The sequence below is a fragment of the Meles meles genome, chromosome 7, assembly GCF_922984935.1.
Source record: "Meles meles chromosome 7, mMelMel3.1 paternal haplotype, whole genome shotgun sequence".
Taxonomy (NCBI): Eukaryota; Metazoa; Chordata; class Mammalia; order Carnivora; family Mustelidae; genus Meles; species Meles meles.
In genome coordinates this window covers 92,959,485-92,981,010 of record NC_060072.1, presented here as the reverse complement: position 1 = coordinate 92,981,010, position 21,526 = coordinate 92,959,485, and the positions used below count along the sequence as shown (strand labels likewise).

The following is a 21,526-nucleotide window of genomic DNA, read 5'->3' as shown; positions in this document are numbered from 1 at the left end:
TGGAAGTTTTCCTTCTGCTTCAATTTTTTGGAACAGCTTCAGGAGAATTGGTGTTATTTCTTCTTTGAAAGTTTAGTAGAATTCCCCAGGGAATCTGTCAGGTCCTGGGCTCTTGTTTTGGGGGAGGTTTTTGATCATTGCTTCAATCTCATTTCTAGATATCAGTCTATTCAGGTTGTCAATTTCTTCCTGGTTCAATTTTGGGAGTTTGTAGTTTTCCAGAAATGCATCCATTTCATCTAGGTTGCTTAGCTTATTGGCATATAACTGTTGGTAATAATTTCTGATGATAGTTTCTATTTCCTTGGTGTTAGTTGTGATCTCTCCCTTTTCATTCATAATTTTATTAATTTGGTCTTTCTCTCTTTTCTTTTGGATTAGCGTGGCCAATGGTTTATTGATCCCATTGTTTCTTTCAAAAAAACAGCTTCTAGTTTCCTTGATACGTTCTACTGTATCTCTGGTTTCTACCTCATTGATCTCTGCTCTAATCTTGATTATTTCCCTTTTTGCGTGTGGAGTTAATTTGATTTGTTGTTGATTCTCCAGTTCTTTAAGGTGTAGAAACAGCTGGTGTATTCTGGATTTTTCAATTTTAAAAAGTACTTTTGACCTAAATTCTTTAAATTCTTAATTTTCTGAGGAAACTTCATAATGTTTCCCACAGTAGGTGTAACAATTTACATTCTCTCCAACAATGCATGTGGGGTCCTTTTTCTCTGCATCTTATCAGCATGTGTTATTTTTTTTGTCATTTTGACTTCAGCAATTCTAACTGGTGTAAGGTAACATCTCAGTGTGGTTTTATTTATATTTCCCTGTTGATTCATGATGTTGAGCATCTTTTCATGTGTCTGTTGGCTGCCTATATGTCTTTGGGGAAATGTCTGTTCAGGTCTTCTGCCCATTTTTTAAACAGATTGTTTGCTTTTTTTGGTATAGACTTCATAAGTTCTTTATGTATTTTGGAATTAAACCCTTATCAGATATATCGTTTGCAAATATTTTCTGTCATTCAGTAGGTAAACTTATTGTTTTGTTGATGGTTTCATTTTTTGTGTAAGAACTTTTTATTTTTCTGCAGTCCCAATAGTTTATTTTTGGTTTTGCTTCCCTTAGGGGATATATCTAGAAAATTGTTGTTACATTCGATGTCAGAGAAATTACTGCCTGTGATTTCTTCTAGGATTACTTATGGTTCCAGGTCTCACATTTAGGTTTTTAATCCATTTTGAGGTTTGTTTGTTTTTTTTTTTTTAATTTGAGTACATGGAATTGGAAAGTGGCCAATTTCATTCATTTACGTGTAACTGTCCAGCACTGTTTATTGAAAATACTGTTCTTTCTCCACTGTATTTTCCTATCTCCTTTTCATAGATTAATTGACCCTATGATCACAGGTTTATTTCTTGGATCTGTAGTCTGTTGTATTGATCTAAAGATCTATGTGTCTACTTTTGTACCATACTGTTTTGATTACTATACCTTTGTAATATATCTTGAAATCTGTGATTGGGATACCTCCAGCTTTGTTCTTTCTCAGGGTTGTTTTGGCTATTGGTGTCTTCTGTGGCTCCATACACATTTTATGATTATCTGTTCTTGTGAAAAATGCTATGGGTATTTTGAGAGGGATCGCTCACTAAGATCTCAGGCCACTGGATGCAGATCCTAGTCCAGTCTGGGCTTCTAAGGTAGATGAGAGGCAGCAACATTGCAGCTCTTTGGTGTTTTTAAATTACATCTTTTTTTTTTTCCTTGCCCAAGGAAAGAGGAATCTATTCTCAGTCCCTCAGTACTATCCCTCCCACTTATGTTCCCAGTCAGGGGGTGGGGGCTCCCTTTGTTACTGTGTCTCCTGTTTATTCTATGCTCTTGCCTTTGTGCTTGTCATTGGTTGCTCAGAAGCTGTTCAGTCAGCCCTAGTTCTTCAGGAGGAATCGTACTATTAATAGGCATAATTTGGTGTGGTCTGTGGAGGAGACATGTTCAGGGTCTTCCCACAACACTAGCTTCTCCTAACAAAGATGCATTTTAAAATCTTGAAAACTCAGAAGATTATTTGAAACTTTAACTTTTCATTTTTAATTATAAGAGTGAATTACAGAGAATACCAGAGGAGACTTGTATATAACTTAGCAGTTTCATTGTTGGTTAAGTTTTAGGAAATCAGCTGCTTCCAGTATCACCTCATTATTTGCATGCATTCCTTTGCATATGTACAAGTAATGGTAGAACATATATGTGAGTACTAAATTATTTTGATAGATATTTCAAAATTTCCCTCCCACACACAAGAATAAACATCATTGCAAGCCGAGCATCACAGGTATTAGAAATCACTTACATATTTTACAAATGGAAAGATGAAATGAAGCCACAATACACATACTACTAAAGACAGTCATGTAAAGAACAGATCATAGAGCCCAGATATTAAGGGTAAAGAGACACAATATCTTTGTAAACTTGGAAAAATTAATTAACCTTTCTGAACATTAATTACTCTACTCATAAAATGAGAAGACTAATAGTCTTAACTCCTAGGATATACTAAAGATTAAATGAAATAATGAATGAAAGTGCTTACAGACTAGTTAGGATACAGGAAGTTCTTAACAGAAAAATGTTTACTCTTTTAATTTTATATTCCCCAACTGTTAGAGAGGTTGAACATTATTTTAAAAAGATATTATTTGTTTATTTGAGAGAAAGAGACAGAGAGGGGCGCCTGGGTGGCTCAGTCATTAAGCGTCTGCCCTCAGCTCAGGTCATGAACCCAGGGTCCTGGGATTGAGCCTCACATCAGGGTCACGACTTAGCAAGGATCTTGCTTCTCCCTCTCCCACTTCCCCTGCTTGTGTTCCCTTTCTATTTGTGTCTCTATCAAATAAATAAATAAAAATAAAATCTTAAGGAAAAAAGGAAGAAACCGAGATAGCAGGAGAGAGCACCAGCAGGGAGTAGAGGGAGAAACAGAGTCCAAGGTGGGGATCAATCCCAGGACCCTGAGATTATGATCTCAGCCAAACTCAGAACTTAACTGACTGAGCCACCCAGGCTCACCCAAGGGTGGACATTTTTTGTACCTAATGTAGCTTTAGTGAGTTAAGCACAGGGGTAATCCACGTGCTCCTACAGATATGTTTACAAACATATATATTTTAATGAAAGAAGATTTTACTTGAACAGTTGATCAAACATAGAGCCATTTCAATGAGTTAAGCATAAGGCAATCGCCATATGCTTCTACACTTAAGTTTACAGACACTGCTATCTTAATGAAAGACATGCTACTTGAAAGAATGATTATACAGTGTATAATAAGCACAGGGCTATTCCCATATGCATCTACACTTAAGTTTACAGACACTTATAGCATAATAAAAGAAGATGCTGCTTGAGAGTAATATTGTAAACAGTGGAGTTTTGATGGCTAAAGCACAGCAAAATCCCCCTATGCTTCTATACTTCAGTTTATAATTACATCATTTTTGAAAATCTTTTTATTTAAATTCCAGTTAGTTAACATACAGTGTAGTTTTAGTTTCAGGTGTACACTATAGTAACTCAAAACTTCCCTACAACACCTGGTGCTCATTACAAGAAGTGTTCCCCTTAATCTGCATTAACTATTTCACCCATTCCCCTACCCACCCCTCCATTAGTAAATATCAGTTTGTTCTCTAAAGTTTAAGAGTCCCTTTCTTGGTTTGTCTCTCTCTATTTTGTTTATTTTTGCACGTTTGTTTTGTTTCTTAAATTCCACTTAGGAGTTGAAATCATATGGTATTTGTCTTTCTCTGACACACTTATTTCAGTTCGCATACTTTAGAGAGATTGAACGTTTTTAAAAATTCTATTTCTCATCCATGAATTGTCTATTCCTATCTCATGTTCACTCTTGAAGATTATATCTTATTTAATATACTTATTTAATATACTATATTTAATAGTAGGAGATATTTATGTACCTGGATATAAACCCATGGTGAATTTCTTTTGTTGAATCAAGTTTTCAGAACCTCTCCTTAACTTATTTATGAGGTGCTTCTACTCAAAAAAAAAAAAAAAAAAAAGATGTATTATGAATTCTTGGTGACCTGTTCTTCTTAGAGCACCTTTCCACACATTAATTTGCTCACTGTTTCTATGGTTCTGTGGTTCCCATTTGCTTCCTAATCTATCCAGAATTTGTTCATATGTAAGATATGATCTGGTTTGTTTGTTTGTTTTTGCTTTTTAAATAAATGGTCAACTTCTCTAATATCATTGGGCTAGGGACAATATGAGAGGTTGGAGAGTGAGTCGTTTAAAGCACCAAAACCATGGTATCCCCTGCAAGTAATGTTTCTAGCTCAGAGAACTTGGGTCTGAGAAATTCATACTTCTCATTTTTCAGGAAAAGAAGAATGGTTTCTTAGTATCCTCAATATAAGTGTCTAATTTTAGCAAGGCCAAAGCACAGTAGTAGTTGACCCTTTTCTGCAATTTCACTTCACCCCATCCACCCTCACCTTTCCATTCCAGAATACCTGTGGTTTTCTTTCCTTATTGTTTTAATAACCTTACTTTCTCTTCTCCTTTAGGATGTTCATAGTCACATAAGATCTTTCCCCTTTGGCACCTCAGTTCACTTCTACTCATTTATCAATGATCTTTATTTGTTTGTTTGTTTTTATTGAGTATTGCTGACACACAATGTTACAGTAGCTTCAGGTTTATGACGTTGTAATTCAGCAAGTCTATACATTGTGCTATGTTCACCATAAGAGTAGTTATCATCTTTCACCATACAACAGGATTACAATAGCATTGACTACATTCCCTCTGCTGTACATTTTATTCCTGTGACTTATTTATTCCATAACTAGAAGCCTGTACCTCCCACTCTTCTTCCCCCATTGTGCCCATCAGTCCAACATCTTTCATCTGGCATTTGTGATTTTGTCATCATATGTGTTCTCTGTATTGTTCTCTGTATTGATGGGTATGTTTCTACTTTGTTTTCTGGTTTACTTGATCATTTTGCTTTTTGGATTCTACATATAAATGAAAGCATATGGTATTCGTTTTTCTCTATCTGGCATATTTCACTTGGCATAGTGTCCTCTGTGTCGCTTGATGTTGTCAATGGCAAGATCTCATTTTTTTTATAGTTGAGTAATATCCCATTGTGTGTATATGGATATGGATATGGATATGGATATTTTTCTTTCTCTATTCATCTATAAACATACACTTAGACTGCTTGCATATTTTGAGCATTTTGAATACTGTAAAAATGTGGGGGTAAATATATCTTTTGGAATTAGTGGTTTTGACATAATAAAGCAAAATGATTGATGTTTCATAACCACTGACTTTATATTCATAATTATAAACCACTTACATGGAACCTACAGATACTTTAAAGGAAAACACAACTCAGCCATGATGCAAAGAATGTTTAACAAGTAATCTCAGCATTTCCTGTAGCTGTGACATTGATATAAGAAGATAGCAGATTAGAAATTTTAAATTTCATTTTTCTCTTGTTAAATCTTCATAATAACATTAGTTCATATTAATCAGAACTTTGATTTCTTTGTATAAGATGGTATTATAAGGGTCAAATCTTTGAAGGTTTGTATCTTTCCAGCTCCTTAGGGAGTAAATGAAGGAGGTCAGCATGGGGTCAACAGAGTTATTGAGAATAGCTACTTTTTTGGTCAATGAAGCCCCTTTTCTCCCTGCTGAGTAATTAGCATATATGTAAATGGTAATGACAATCAGGTGAGAAATATAAGTGGAATAAAACTTTTTTCTCTCCCTGGCATGTGTGATGTATATTAGGACAAAATCACAATGCTAAGGTAAATAGCAAAGTAACCAAAACAAGGGAAAAACAGAATACTTCTAGGAATCATGTATCTGAGAAGATAGTTAGATAAGCAAAAGATACGCACAGGCAATTACCCGTGATATTGGATGCACACTTCTCCAGCTGGAGTAGAAAAATAGCACCTTGAAAAATGGTTAGGAACCTGCCCAGCCATGCATAGAGCACAAACAGGATGTATAGTTTCCTGCTAATGATGATGGTGTAATGAAGGGGTTTAAAATAGCAACAGAGGGGTCAAGGGACATGGCAATTAGAATAGGAAATTCATTCACCTCCACGAAGATAAAGAAATTATTGGATGGTACAACTCTTATGAGAAAGGATTTTATGCTTGGTGATGATTGTCCCCAGAAATCTACAGATACATACAGTGGTAAATGAGATTTCTAAGATAGAGTAGTTTCAACTAAGAAACACTTAGGGGGCTGTAGATGGAAGTCTACCAAATAATGATAGCCAGGCTGCCAATGACACATAAAATATATGTGATAAATAAGAAAGGTAAAACCTCGACCAGAAGATCAGGATCATCAGAAAGGCTCAGCAGGACAAGCTCTGACCATTTTATCATTGTTCATTTCCCTCTTTCTCTTTTTTCTTTTGTAAGGATATGCAGCAATATTGATGAGTGTAAACACATTGATAATAATACAACAATCATATGGAACTTTAACACCCCACTGATTGCAATGGATAGATCATCTAGTAGGTAACAAAGGTTTTGAATGACATATGGGGCCAGATGGACTTCACAAATATACTCAGAGCATTCCATCCTAAAACATCAGAATACACACTCTTCTTGAGTGCACATGGAACTTTCTCCAGAACAGATCATATACTGGTTCACAAATCAGGTCTCAGCTGGTACCAAGTGATTGGGATCATTCCTTATATATTTTCAGAGCACAATACTTCAAAACGTGAACTCAATCACAAGAGGAAATTTAGAAAAACTCACATACATGGAGACTAAAGAGCATCCTACTAAAGAATGAATGGGTCAATCAAGAAATTAAAGAAGAATTTTAAAAAATGTGGAAACTAATGAAAGTGAAAACACAACTGTCCAAAACCTTTGAGATGCAGCAAAGGTGGTCCCAAGAGGGAAGTATATAGCAGTACAAGCCTTTCTCAGGAAAAAAGAAGGGTCTCAAATACACAACCTAACCTTACTCCTAAAGGAGCTGGGGGAAAGAATAGCAATAAAGCCTAAAGCCAGGAGGAGAAAAAAATTAATAAATATTAGAGAAGTCAATGAAATAGAAACCAAAAGAACAGTAGGACAGAACAATGAAACTAGAAGCTGGTTCTTTGAAAGAATTAATAAGATAGATAAACCCCTGACCAGTGTTATCAAAAGACAAAGGACCCAAATAAATAAAATCATTAATGGAGCCAACACTGAAGAAATAAAAACCATTATAAGAACATATTATGAGCAACTATATGCCAACAAATTAGGCAATCTGGAGGAAATGAATGCATTCCTAGAAATGTATACACTATCAAAAGTGAACAGGAAGAAATAGGAAACCTGAACAGACCCATAACTAGCAAGGAAATTGAAGCAGTAAAACAAGAGTCCAGGACCAGATGGCTTTCCAGGGGAACTCTACTAAAACGTTTAAAGAAGAAATAATGCCTATTCTACTGAAGCTCTTTCAAAAAATCAAAATGGAAGGAGAGCTTCCAAACTCTTTCTATGAGGCCAGCATTACCTTGATCCTAAAAGCAGACAAAGACCCAAAAGGAGAATTACAGACCAATATCCCTTGATATTCCTCCTTGAAAGGAATGGGCTACTCCACTGATGTTCGTACTCATGTTCACTCCAAGAACATGGATGCAATAATTCTCACCAAGATCCAACAGTACATTAAGATCTAACCAAAAGGATCTGCCAAAAGGATCCAAAAGTATACATTAAAAGGATAGATCACCACAATCAAGTGGGATTTATTCTTGGGCTGCAAGGGTGGTTCAAAATCCACCTATCAATCAAAGTGATACACTACATTAATAAAAGAAAGGACAAGAGCCATATGATCTTCTCAATAGATGCAGAAAAAGCAGTTGACAAAGTACAGCATTCTTTCTTGATTAAAACTCTTCACAGTGTAGGGATAGAGGGAATATACCTCAATATCATAAAAGCCATACACGAAAAGCCCAGACAAAAATCATTTTCAGTGGGGAAAAACTGGGAGATTTTCCCCTAGGGTCAGGAACATGGCAGGGATGCCCAATTTTACCACTGTAGTTAAACATACTCTTAAAAGCACTACCCTCAGCAATCAGACAATGAAATGAAATAAAAGACATTCATATTGAAAAGGAGTAAGTCAAACTCTCTCTCTTCACGGATGACATGATACTTTACGTGGAAAACCCAAAAGACTCTACCCTCAAATTACTAGAACTCAAACAGGAATTCAGCAAAGTGGAAGGATAGAAAATCAATGCACATAAATCCATTGTATTTCTATACACTAACAATGAGACAAAATAGAGAAATTAAGGAATTGATCCTATTTACAATTGCACCAAAAATAATAAGATATCTCGGAATAAACCTAAACAAGAGGCAAAGGGTCTATACTCACAGAGTATAGAACGCTCATGAAAGAAACTGAGGAAGACACAAAGAAATGGAAAACCACTGTGTTAATGGAATGGAAGAATAACTACTCTTAAAATGTCTATGCTACCAGGAGCAATCTATACATTCAACACAATCCATGTCAGAATACCATCAACTTTTTTCACAGAGCTGAAACAAATAATCCTAAAATTTGTATGGAACCAGAAATGTCCTTGACTAGCCAAAGGAATGTTGAAAAAGGGAACCAAAGCTGGTGACATCACAATTCCAGACTTCAACTCTGGAATCTATACTCATCAATACAGTATGGTACTGCCACAAAAACAGACACATAGATCAAGGAAAAGAATAGAGAACCCAGAAATGGACCCTCAACTCTATGGTCAACTAATCTTTGACAAAGCAGGAAAAATATGCAGTGGCAAAACCACAGTCTTTTCAACAAACGGTGTTGAGGAAATTGGACAGACATATGCAGAGGAATGAAACTCGACCATTTCCTTACATCACACACAAAAGTAGACTGAAAATGGATGAAAGACCTCAATGTGAGCAAGGAATCCATCAAAATCCCAGGGGAGATCACAGGCCACAACCTCTGTGACCTCAGCCACAGCAACTTCTTGCTAGACATGTCTTCAAAGGCAAGGGAAACAAAGGCAAAAATGAAATAAAAGATAAAAAGCTTTTGCACAACAAAAGAAACATTCAACAAAACCAAAAGACAAGCAACATAATTGAAGAAGATATTTGTAAATGACATACCAGATAAAGGGCTAGTATCCAAAATCTATAAAAAACTTATCAAACTCAACACCCAAAGAACAAATAATCCATTAAGAAATGGGCAGAAAACATGAACAGACACTTCTCCAAAGAAGACATACAAATGCACAAAAGACACATAAAAAATGCTCAACATCACTTGGCATCAGGGAAATACAAATGAAAATCACAATGTGATACACTGGTCAGAATGGCTAAAATTAACCACTCAGGAAATGACAGTTGTTGGCGAGGTGACAAAGAAAGGGGAACCCTCTTACCCTCTTAGTGGGAATGCAAGGTGGTGTAGTCACTCTGGAAAACAGTATGGAGGTTCCTCAAAAAGTTAAAAATAGAGCTACCTTAAATCTAGCAATTGCACTACTAGGCACTTAGCCAAAGATACAAAGTTAGTGATCCGAAGGGGCACTTAGATCCCAATGACCACAATAGTGAAACTATAGATAGAGCCCAGCTCAACAAGTCCTGTCTGTATTTCTCAGTTGAATACATTGCATAGAGATCATTAGGAATGGTGCAGCACTAATTAGGATTATAGTATAAATAATAGTTTATATTATTTAGAATACTTTATTCTATCCATAATTTTCTTTCACTTTCTCAAACACACACACCCACACACACACATGCATACATACACATCATCCAAAATACTTTAGGCACCTAATACTTTAAGCTGAATGAGTGGATGAGTATTTTAACTGCTGAAATTCTGAGTTTTGCTCTGTTATGAAGTTTTTATTTTCTACAAAACTTAAATGATTTTAATGTTTAGGCATTAAAAATTTAGATACATGCCCAGTTTCAAACTAGTCCAAAACTAAGAAAGGAGCTATACATATATATTCTGTTGTAGTCAGAAAGCAGAGCTTACCTTCCATGGAAATAGAGAAAGTGAACTTATTCTACACATCTAAAACAGCTATTTCTTCACTAACTTCTACAGTATTTGTATATCTGTGGATGTATACATGCATGTATATACCCTGTATATCTGTCTATATCTACTGAGTCATTATGGGATTTGGAAATATGGAGGTCCATTTATGCTTTTAAACATCTATGCTTTTTTTTTTATTTTAGCAATGGGTAGATTATATGGACATACTCTACTAAGTAAGCAATATGTTTTGGTTTTTAAATGAAAACATTCATAATTTTTAAAAAATCATATGGCATTTGAAAAATTTTTCCTAGAGGAATGCAAGATGGTGAAGGGATTTCTGACAAAGATCAATGAAAATGACAAGATTATATTGTCTGTATAGAATAAGGAAAATATCATATCAATAATTATACAACATCCCTTCCATTCTAGGTGATAGTTGTTTTCCCAAATAAATCTCAAAGTACACGTTTTCGAATTAAAATAATTATTGTTCAAGAAGTTCCAGCTAACAATGGGTTCAGAAGAATGAGAACCAGATAAGCATATGAAGTTATATCAATTGAATGGGAAATATATTAAATGTGCTTGTAAACTGTTAGAAAGAAGTAATGAATAGGGTGATGGGAAGGCCATTGTAAATTGAAGAAGTTGCTCAGACTTCATTTTTGCATATTTTAGTATATGTGCTGCCGAAACGAGCACATCATTTTTGTATATTTTAAATTGCCTGCAGTGGGTGTGTCTAATTCAAGTACCATAGTATTTCATTTGCTTGAGAAAAATACAATCTTCTTTGCCCTGTCCATGAAGGCTCGCTTGACTTGCTCATTCCTTAGACTGTAAATAAAAGGGTTTAACATGGGGGCTACTGAGGTGTTTAGCACAGCAACACCCTTGCTCAGAGACACTCTGTCTTTTGCTGAGGGTTTAATATACATAAAAATGCAGCTGCCATAGGAGATGGAGATGACAATCATGTGGGATGAGCAGGTGGAAAAGGCCTTTGTCCTCTGACTATTAGAAGGAATTCTTAAAATTGTTCTGATGATATATATGTAGGACAGAAATATTAATGCCAGAGTGAACATTAAAGTAAACACAGCACAGGAAAACCCCATTATCTCTAGGAATTTTGTGTCTGAACAAGAAAGTTGCAGCAGGGGAAAATAGTCACAGGTAAAATGGTCAATAATATTAGACCTACAGTAATTAAGGTTTAAGAGCAACATGAGTGCAGGGAATATGATTAAGAATGAAATCAGCCATGAAGAGAAGACAAGGAGTATGCAGGCTCTGGGATTCATGATGGTCATGTAATGCAGAGGTTTACAGATGGCAATGTAACGGTCATAGGACATGGCAGCCAGGAGGTAAAATTCAGTGACTCCCAACAGAATGAAAAAAAATAACTGAGCAATGCAATCATTAAAGGAAATGGTTTTATCTCCTGTAATCAGGGTGCCCAGGAACTTGGGTATGCTGACGGTGGTGAATGAAACCTCTAATAAGGAGAAGTTTCTGAGGAAGAAATACATGGGTGTCTGGAGGTGAGCATCCAGCAGGGTAAGGGTGATAATGGTCAGGTTCCCAGTGATACTGAGCATGTAGGTGATGAACAGAAAGACGAAGATCACTCCCTGAAGCTGCGGGTCATCTGACAATCCCAGGAGGATGAACTCTCTTAGTTCTGTGTGGTTTCTCATTCTCCAGTTGCTTATTTGTTGTTCTCCTGCCAGATCTCTAGGAGAAAACACAAGGAACAAATTTGAAGAGAGGATTAGCAAAGGTCTAAGTGTGTAGCCAGAATTTGGCTGAAATACTACATGTTTCCATCTGCAGATGAGAATTTACTTGAACTTATAATAGCATGAACTATTAATTTCCTCTCTTTCACCAGGGAAATCTCCAGTTAAGGCAAGTTTGAAAATATTCAATATCACAGAGTTAAAAGGGCTAGAGCAGGTAGTTTTCTCAGGTTTTTCTGACTCCAAATAACACGTGGTAGTTTTCAAAGATGTGCCCATGAGGTTTTTTTCCCAGTGAAGACCATCTTTGTGCTCTTGCTCTGATTGTTTACTAGTTTCCAATTCTCTGTAAGTTAAAGCTTAATTACATTGAGAATCCTCAGAAACAGGAAAGAGCCTGTATTTTTTAATGACTTGTGAGTGTTTTATCCTTAGACATTGATCAACTTTTGCAAACACTCAGCTTTTCCAACTCCTTCTATCTCACTGGTCAGATATACTTGTCATTGCCACCAGCAACCTTAGAAGTTAGAGATAGAGAGGAGAAAGAGGCAGGAAGTAATTTTAGCTGGAGAGTTTAGAACTGAGTTTAATCCCATCGGAATCCCTTGCCATAGTTTATGAAGTTTCAGGCTATATGTAATTATTATGACCTGTATTCATATACAAATGACTTCTCTTTCTATTGAAAATAATAATTATTACTATTATTATTGAAGTATGTCCCCCAGCTAAAGAGTTAGATAAACATTTTCTGATAAAACTCAGGTACATAGTTTAATTTCTTTACTTGTATGTGGTTTTAAGATAGTACATTTTAATTTCTTTTTTTTATATTAAATGATATTACCATAGTTATTTCCATAAGGAAGAGTGAGGATATCTAGTCATGAGTCCAAGCTAATTACTAGGCCTGAAACCATGTATGAATTTCTTCTATAAATACAATTTATTCTTCTGCATGCAGGCCTTTCTTTTTTTTTTTTTATTAACATATAATGTATTGTTTTCTGCAGGGGTATAGGTCTGTGAAACATCAGGTTTACACATTTCACAGCACTCACCATAGCACATACACTCCCCAATGTCCTTAAGCCAGCCACCCTATCCATACCTCCCCGCCGCCCTAGCAATCTTCAGTTTGTTTCATTAGATTAAGAGTCTTTTATGTTTTGTCTCCCTCCCGATCCCATCTGGTTTCATTTTTTCCTTCCCTGCCCCCCACAACTTCCCTCCCTGCCTCTTAAATTCCTCATATCAAAGATATCAAATGATAATTGTCTTTCTCTGATTGACTTATTTCACTCAGCATAATACCCTCTAGTTCCATCCATGTCTATGCAAATGGCGAGATTGTGATTCACTTGATGGCTGCATAGTATTCCATTGTATATAGTATTCCATTGTATATATTTACCACTTCTTCTTTATTCATTCATCTGTTGATGGACATCTACCCTCTTCCCATAGTTGGCTATTGTGGACATTGCTGCTATAAACATTTGGGTACATGTGCCCCTTCAGATCACTACGTTTGTATCTTTAGGGTAAATACCCAGTAGTGCGATTGCTGGGTCATAGGGTAATTGTATTTTTCAACTTTTTGAGGAACCTCAATACTGTTTTCCAGAGTGACTACACAAGCTTGCATTCCCACCAACAGTGTAGGAGGGTTCTCCTTTCTCTGCATCCTCGCCAACATCTGTCGTTTCCTGACTTGTTAATTTTAGCCATTCTGACTGGTGTCAGATGGTATCTCATTGTGGTTTTAGTTTGTATTTCCCTGATGCCAAGTGATGTTGAGCACTTTTTCATGTGTCTTTTGGCCATCTGAATGTCTTTGCAGAAATGTCTGTCCTTGTCTTCTATGCAGGCCTTTCTTATAAAGTTATTGTGAGTATTAAATAAGCTAATATGTGAAGCATTTGGAAAAGTGCTTTACATGAAAAAAAAAAGCTATATAAGGATTAGGGTGCTTGGGTGGCTCAGTCAGTTAAGCATCTGCCTTCAGCTCAGGCCATGACCAAGAGTCCTGGGATCGAGCCCCACATCAGGCTCCTTGCTAATGGAGAGCCTGCTTCTCTCTCTCCCTTTGTCTCTCCTCCTGTTTGTGCTCTCTCTCTCCCTCCCTCTCTTTCTTTGTGTCTAATATTAAAAAAAAACAACTATATAAGGATTGCTCAATGGAGAAATCCCTTGGTGAAAAGCTACAGGATTAAGAGGGTGTCCTGTATTAAAAGCTTTGTCTTAAAGTAATAGTAATGAATAAAGTAACAGCAAGAAAATCACATAGAAGCAATGACAACAACAAAAAAGTGAGGTGGAATCATCTCGTTGTACAGTATCTGGGAGGCTCTGGGCAAGTGAATTTTAGTTTTGCTTTTCCACTTTGTGAACATGGTGACCTCTCTCCACCATGGTTTATCTGTGTCCTTCACTCCATCACACCCTCAACAATTCACTGCTTTCATTCAACTAAGATATGGTCACCACATTTGAGGCATGTTGGATATTTGTAACACTTCAACATTGCTACCAAAGGCTACTGATATCCACTTCATTTCTCTGCTGTTCCTCAGTAAGAGTAACCTTTCTGACAATGACTGTGAAACTTGTGTTAAATAGAATATGTGTATGTAAGTAGCCTTGTGGGTAACATATTTCAATGACACTGCAAATCACCTTCTTCTTATTCCCACAACAATGGGTTTATTACTCTTTGTGTGAGTCTCATAAAAATCTTTCACAGATTCTTCCTAGTCCACAACACATCTGTACTGAAATACCCTGTGAACACCTCCACAATGTTGTGCACATCTGAAAGTTAGGACAGAGTCTGATCTTCAAAGCCTTTGTAGAGTCATATCATAGGAGGCTTAAAATAAACATTTGTCTTCTTCATTCATTCATTCATTTTGAGTTTGTTCTTGCATCACAGACACCCATCAGGTGAAGTTCTTGACTATATGCCCAATTCTTGGCTGTGTAATATGTAGGTTGAATCTTTGTTTTACAAGATCTGTTCATATACACAATGAAATATTACTCAGTCATCAGAAAGGATGAATACCCAATTTTTACATCAACATGGATGGGACTGGCGGAGATTTTGTTAAGTGAAATAAGTCATCAGAGAAAGTAAATTACCATATGGTTTCACTTATTTGTGGATCATAAGGAATAGCAGGGAGAACATTAAGAGGAGGAAGGGAAAAATGAAGGGGGAGAAAATGGAGTGGGAAATGAACCATGAGAGACTATGGACTCCAGGAAACAAACTGAGGGTTTTAAAAGGGACAGGGGTAGGAGGATGGGTGAGCCTGGTGTTGGGTATTACGGAGTGCACAGATTGCATGGAGCACTGGGTGTTATACGAAAGTAATGCATCATGGAACACTACATCAAAACCTAATGATGTACTGTATAGTGACTAACAAAACACAATAAAAAAAAAAAAGCCAAGATGTCTTTTCTTAGTTTACCTATTTTCAAGATATATGTATTCACTAGGCCTAAAATCCCCATATCAAGTAAATTATGACAAAGGACATATAGGAGAAGCCATTTTTTGGATATATAATTTAAAAAATTATAAGACTTTTTTTAAAATTACTTTCATTAAATTTCTTTAGCATTCATTCCTTTAATTATCTGTATTTTCTCACCAGCATCTCTCTTCCTTCATCAGGGTTTTCCATTGATAGCACTAGCTTTTCATAACACCTGGAAGTCTTAAAATACATTTTCAATAAATAAGCAATATTTGGTTTAAATCTCAAGATTGAAATTTCTGCACTATTTTATTGAAATTGGAGATCCAGGTTAAAAAAGTATATTATTACTCTTCCATAGGTAATAATGTGCTACTCCACTGTATTTTTATCCTTATTTTTTTTTGCATATTCTTTTTTCCTTTTAGATTTCCTATCAATTTAAGACTGTTCTGAAAAATAATACCATGACTGACTTACATATTTTGGCTACTAACTAAACCTTTGAGGGAATATCTGAAAAGCTAAGAAAGAAGGTATTAATAGATAAAGAAAGGTTCATGTGAACATGAAAATCAGTACTAATGGGTCAATTTTGTAGGAGCAGAGAACATACTTAAAGAAACTGTCAGAGAATATGGTCCAATATCACAGAATTGGGGGAGGTATACTATACTACTTGTGTATAAATATTAATGAAAATTCAATGGACAGTATTCATTTACCAACATTAAGCCTGATGGATGTTATTCATTCATTCATTCTTTCATTCAGCAGGCTTTGTGGAGAAAAAACCTCAATGTTTAACAAGGTGCATATGATTCCTCAATCCTGAAGCCATCCCAAGGATGTACTCACGAACATGGTTTAGGTTCAACTTAAATTATCTTCCACCCATTTAGTCAAAATCAAGGACCACTTCTAAGAACCCCTGAGGTATATACTTTGAGCTATTCAAAATGAAAGTTAGAAATAATACTTCGTATTTATTAAATAAGATGGCCACGAAGTACCTTCAACTTTTCATTCTGAAAACACCACTGTTCCATTCTCTATTTAGTCATCAATAATCAAATAAAAAAGGAAAAATACATAAATAATACATACATAATAAGATCATGGTATAAAAATCCTATTAATTTCTTACTTATGACACTCTAAGGTAAATTGCTATTGCAGAAAGTATATGGGCTCTGCAGTTAGAAAAATGTGGGTTAAAAATATAAATGGGCCACTTAATAGATTTGTGATTTTGAATGGTACTTTATTTCCTTAATCATCCATTTTCTTTCTTTACCTTGTACATGAAATTTCAAGTGTGTTTTGGGAATTAGTTGGAATAATATAAATGAAAGTGCTGTATAAACCATGTAGCACCAAATATGCTTTAAGAAGAGCTGGTTTATTTATCTTCTTATAGTTAGAATTGATTTCCAACTTTGGGCAGAATATTCATAGTAACTGTGTTTAAAGAAAGGCATTATGTATTCCAATGACATACTAAGGATTTATATATTCTATCTCATTCAGCCTTCATGACACACTTATGCAACTTTATCTTTATTCCCAAATGAAGAACTGGGGTCAGTTTTGTTTTGTACCTTAGATATATTCATATAACTAACAACCATTCAATGTAATCAGGGACTACCCAAAATAAAATTCTAGTCTCTTAAAGTAGGCACTACCTAACCTGTATTCAATTAGAAAGAGATGGTAATTTCCTGCCTTTTATTTAATAGAGAATGAATAAATTGATTAATAAAACAAAACATGGACTTCTATACCCACTTGCGAAATAGAACTCCAGTATACCCTATTTAATCTAGTTAAAAGTTGAGCTGATAAGTAATGATGCAATGATATAGTTTGGGAGACTCCATTGCTTTCTATATGTCCGACTTACCTCTGATTTTCATACAGGCTCACTAACATGCAGAATGGCTTAAACATAAAAAAATATTAGCAACTGTCATTGTTGTTATCCAGGGAAACCCAGCATTCCTGGACACACTTCTTCTCAGTGAACCATTTTGCTTTCTACTGCTAATGTTTTAGTCTTAAATTTTCCATTTTATCTAGAGGAAGTATATTTCTTTGAGTACAGAGAATGAGAAAGGAGCAAATAGATGAGGACGAAAAAATATCAAAAGGTGTTTTAAAACTCTCTGGCATGGTTTCTGCATAGATTTTATGTAGCATAAACTACTTATTGTTTTATCTATTCTCTCCGCTGCTTGCTCACTGGGAATAATTCAGTGAATCAAAATTGCCAGAATAGGACTATACACAAAACACTAAGGAATATAAAACATCATACACAATAATATTGAATTTGAAAATGAAGCTTGTGGGACAGTGTCCAATGAGACAGGAAAAAAAAAAAAGCAAGCAAACAACCACACTAGGTAAAGTTTGTTTCCCTTGATACTATTTTTCAGAGATTAATAGATAAAATCTAGCTCCTAATGCATATCTCTACTGAATGTGTATCTACCACATGGCATTTTTTTAAACAGATCATCTGTTGCATAGTACTAAGTCCATTCTTTACTCCATATTTTTCATCTGCCTTCCAATAAGAATGTTTAGTATTACTACTAACACTTTATATATTTTCTCCTTGCTCTGTTGCTCACCAGCAATAGGTGTTGAAGAGTTTCTTGTTTTGATTGATTAATATTCTAATGTAGGGGTGCCTGAGTGGATCAGTTGGTTAAGTGTCTGCCTTCAGCTCAGGTTATAATCCCAGAGTCCCAGGATCAAACCCTGCATCTGGCTCTTCTTCTCGATGTAGAGCCTAGTTTTCCCTCTGCCCCTCATACACTCATTACTGTTTCTCTCAAATAAATAAATAAAATCTCAAAATAAAATAAAACAAAATAAAATTCTAATTTATATGACAAGTATAATATTAGGAATTAGTACCTTCCCTGACATGACTATAATAATATAATCATGCCTAAATGATATAATGTGAGTGTAAAACTCCAATAAAATTGTACAGATCCTAAGTAAAAGCTATAGATATTTTCAGGTTCCCGCAATTTTAAATATGCATGAAAGAAACACAACTCTTTGTCACTTTGTTTTGTTTTACAAACCAGTTATCACATTGGCTGTCATACCTCAAGACCTCTGGAAAATTACTCAACCTTTCCAAGCATCACTTTGCACACCTGTAACAGAGATAATAAGTCTATGTTCCCATATATCTGTGAAGATTAAACATGACATTATTTAGGACATATATGGTTGAGCATATGGCACAGAATAATTGTTCTCTATAGAAGAGATATTATTATTTAAAAATTCCTATCAAACACTCACGAAGCATAGGTGTAATGGTGACTGACTATAATTTCATCTGCTGCATATTTAAACAAATTACACAGAAATGGGGTGTCTGGTGGCTCAGTTGGTTAGACATCTGGCTTCAGTTCAGTTGATGATCTTATGGTCCTAGAATTCAGCCCAACATCATGTTCCCCACTCAGCAGAGAGTCTGCTTGTCCCTCTCTCTCAGTCTCTCCTCTTCTCCCTGCTCATGTTTTCTGTCTTCTCTCTGAAATAAATAAATAAATCTTTAAAACATAATAATAATACAGTTAAACAAGGGTAGTACATAAAAAGGACATGACATGCCCTAAACATAACTAGAAGGCAAAAGATGTGTGACTACAAAATAACCTATAAGCTGTGAAATAAACACTCAACTGAGTGGGAAGAACTGGACAGATTTGCAGCTAGTGTGCACAGAATATGGTTGTTACATAATTTATTTCATACTTTTTATAGCTTTAAGAACAAAAATGTAAGAAAAAAAGAAAATATGATATTAGGAACAACAAAAAATTTAAGAATAAATCAATGAAATGAGCATTTACTCAAGTCTTCACAGTAAAAATAAATAAAGAGCAGAGTGACAAAAGCAAAGTAAAACCAATCATCTCTAAAAGCCATCAACTCTCTGAGCATGAGAGTTGTAAAATGGGCAATTAGTCACAAGAGAAATGATCAATTACATTGGAAGCACAGAAATCTAGCTGGAGGATGAACATGAGTGGTGGGAAAATGGTAAGAAATGGTAAGAAATGGTAAGAAATCCTCCTAGCCAGGACCCAAAGACAAGCAGGGTACAGATTTTTTTGCTCATTATGATGGTGTAATGGAGATGCTTGCAAATGGCAATGCATCAATCAAAAGACATGGCAGTGAGAAGAAAAAATTCAGAAACACCCATGAAGATGAAGAAAAATATTTGAGCTATCGATTGTTATAGAAAATGGTCTCGGCATTTGTAATAATTGTCCCCCAAAATCTGGGGCTAGAGACACTGGTGAATGTGATTTTTAAGAAGGAGAAATTCTGCAGGAAATGAAACTTAGGAGTCTTGAGATGTCATTCTATCCAGTTGAGGATGATGATCTTTTTTTTTTTTTACAGTGACACTTAATACATAAGCCATAAATAAAAAGAAAGATTACAACCTGAAGCTGTCGGTCTTGTGAGATGCCCGAGTATGAACTCTGTAATCATTGTATGTTTTCTCATGCTGCTTTTATTTTCTTTAAGCAAAATCTACTCTACTATTGGGAAACAAGACCCCCCCCAAAAAAGAGTATGTTAATAGTAAAGGAATTGAAGATTTAAAAATGTTAATGTTCATATTAGTCGTCCATATGAAATGAAGCAATGGAACTTTTTCTTGTGTGCATTTTTGCAATATGCACTCAGTGTGTCACAAATAATTTACACAACTTCTCTTGATAAGGAAAATCGTATTCACGGTTCTATGTTAAAATTCCCCTCTTGAGTGCCTTTATGTAAGACCCGTACCTGTACCCAAATTGTCAATATATGCAGTAGCTCTCTTAATTATGTTTCCATCGCTACACAGTAATTATAATTGGATTTAAATATTGAGACACCATGGTCCAGTTTCCAAGATTGTGTGCTCTTAGGAGTGAAATATCTAGTATTGAGTTTTAATTTTGAGGTCTTTAAAATACTTTCTTATTTTGTAAGTCTTTGATGGAAATTAAAGATCCAACACAATTAGAGACCTTAAGAATGCTTAATTATTTTGTTCTTAAGGTGCATTCTTTTAAATATGTTCTGCAGAAATCAATGTGTTTCCAATCACAGAAATATAAGACTAGAATTATCTTGGTTGTAAATAAAAGTAAACGTCTTAATTTATGGGAAACACTAGTGAAGCCAGAGATACTAATTAATACTCACATAGATAGACCTATATCAATAATATAGTTCATATTACATATTGATCTATTTTTATCATTTTAATGTTCTTTTTGTAAATTAACAATCAACTTTCTTTTGCAACTATGTTCACTTGGTCTTTTCAATCTTAAACTTGTTTGATAACAAGAAGGAATTCATAAAGGAGTTTTGAAATTCCAACATATCTCATCGCCTTCTTTCTAGAAGAATAAATAGGTAGAACAAAGAAAATTCTAAGATTTACTTTATAGGAAACACAAATTGCAAAACTAGTCTATATGGCTTTCACCTGTGTTCTTTTTATCTTGGTAACCAGAATTTTCCTTGTCGTATAGGTTCCTAATATTTGCTGATCTTTATTTTATAACATAAACTGGTCAAGTGAGTAGGTGATAACTGTCAGTGCTGTATTGTGCCTTATTTTCCTGTTTTAATTTTTTTCTGATGATCAGCATTGTCTTCCTTTAGAAATAGACACATATTTTGAACAAAGTGAAATATCAAAATGCTCACTCTTTTGGGTTTTCCACATAAAGTATCATGTCATCTGAAAAGACGCCACCCCAAAATTGCTACAACTCATACATTAATTCAGCAATGTGGCAGGATAAAAATTAATGTACAGAAATCAGTTCCATTTCTTTTTTTTTAAAGATTTTATTTATTTACTTGACAGACAGAGATCACAAGTAGGCAGAGAGGCAGGCAGAGAGAGAGAGAGGAGGAAGCAGGCTCCCTGCCGAGCAGAAAGAGCCCGATGCAGGGCTCGATCCCAGGACCCTGGGATCATGACCCGAGCCGAAGGCAGAGGCTTAACCCACTGAGCCACCCAGGCGCCCCTCAGTTCCATTTCTATACAGCAGTAATGAGACAGAAGAGAGA

General features: G+C 35.3%; 1 protein-coding gene across 1 annotated transcript; it reads right to left on the bottom strand.

Moving 5' to 3' along the window:
• Positions 1-10,928: 10,928 nt before the first annotated feature.
• Positions 10,929-11,867, bottom strand: LOC123946977 (olfactory receptor 6C1). Its single transcript, XM_046012887.1, has one exon. The coding sequence runs from the start codon at positions 11,865-11,867 to the stop codon at positions 10,929-10,931; it is 939 nt and encodes a 312-aa protein (XP_045868843.1).
• Positions 11,868-21,526: the final 9,659 nt, after the last annotated feature.